General features: G+C 63.9%; 1 protein-coding gene across 1 annotated transcript in view; it reads right to left on the bottom strand.

The window, feature by feature from the left end:
• Window positions 1-675, bottom strand: part of LOC108571220 (transcription factor Sp9) — a 27,081-nt gene that overhangs the window by 6,918 nt on the left and 19,488 nt on the right. Inside the window, exon 3 of the mRNA XM_017933220.1 lies at window positions 14-671. Coding sequence (XP_017788709.1) covers window positions 14-671 — 658 coding nt within the window. The remainder of the gene's footprint in view (window positions 1-13; window positions 672-675) is intronic.

The following is a 675-nucleotide window of genomic DNA, read 5'->3' on the forward strand; positions in this document are numbered from 1 at the left end:
GCCCTTGCTGCCGCTGCTGCTGCTGCTGCTGCTGTGGGTCTTGACGTGCTTCGCGAGATGGTCGCTGCGCATGAACCGCTTGTTGCAGACCGGGCAGGCGAATCTCTTTTCGCCGGTGTGGGTTCGAAGGTGCCGCTGCAACTCATCCGAACGTGTGAACCGCTTGCCACAGAAAAGCCAGTTGCAAACAAACGGTCGCTCACCAGTGTGCCACCGTAAGTGGGCCTTCAGATGCGACGTTTTCCCGTAGACCTTACCGCAACCGGGTATGTGACAGCTGTGGATGTTCTTCTTCCTGAGATGCACGCCGGCCGGGCCGAGTCTCTCGGCTTCTTGACAATTCGGACAGTCGCAGGTCGCACGGCCGGTGTACCGTCTCTGGGAGCGCGGCGAGGGCGCTTGGCTGACACCGCCAGCGCCTACGCCGACGCCACCGCCGCTGCCCTGCGGGCTACCGGCACCGGCGCCCGCGCTCGCCGTCGCGGCCGCGTGATGGTGGAGACCGAAACCGGGCGGACCCCCGGGCAACATCGATTTGTACGTGTCTTGAAGGAGATTGTGCCCGGCGGTGGTCGCGGTGGTCAACAGATGATTACCGGCTAACGCGAGACTGGTCGAGTAGTCGGCCGAGTAATTTGCCATTTGCGCTGCGTGGACGCCGACGCCGACGCCGAC

The sequence above is a fragment of the Habropoda laboriosa genome, unplaced genomic scaffold, assembly GCF_001263275.1.
Source record: "Habropoda laboriosa isolate 0110345459 unplaced genomic scaffold, ASM126327v1 scaffold57, whole genome shotgun sequence".
Taxonomy (NCBI): Eukaryota; Metazoa; Arthropoda; class Insecta; order Hymenoptera; family Apidae; genus Habropoda; species Habropoda laboriosa.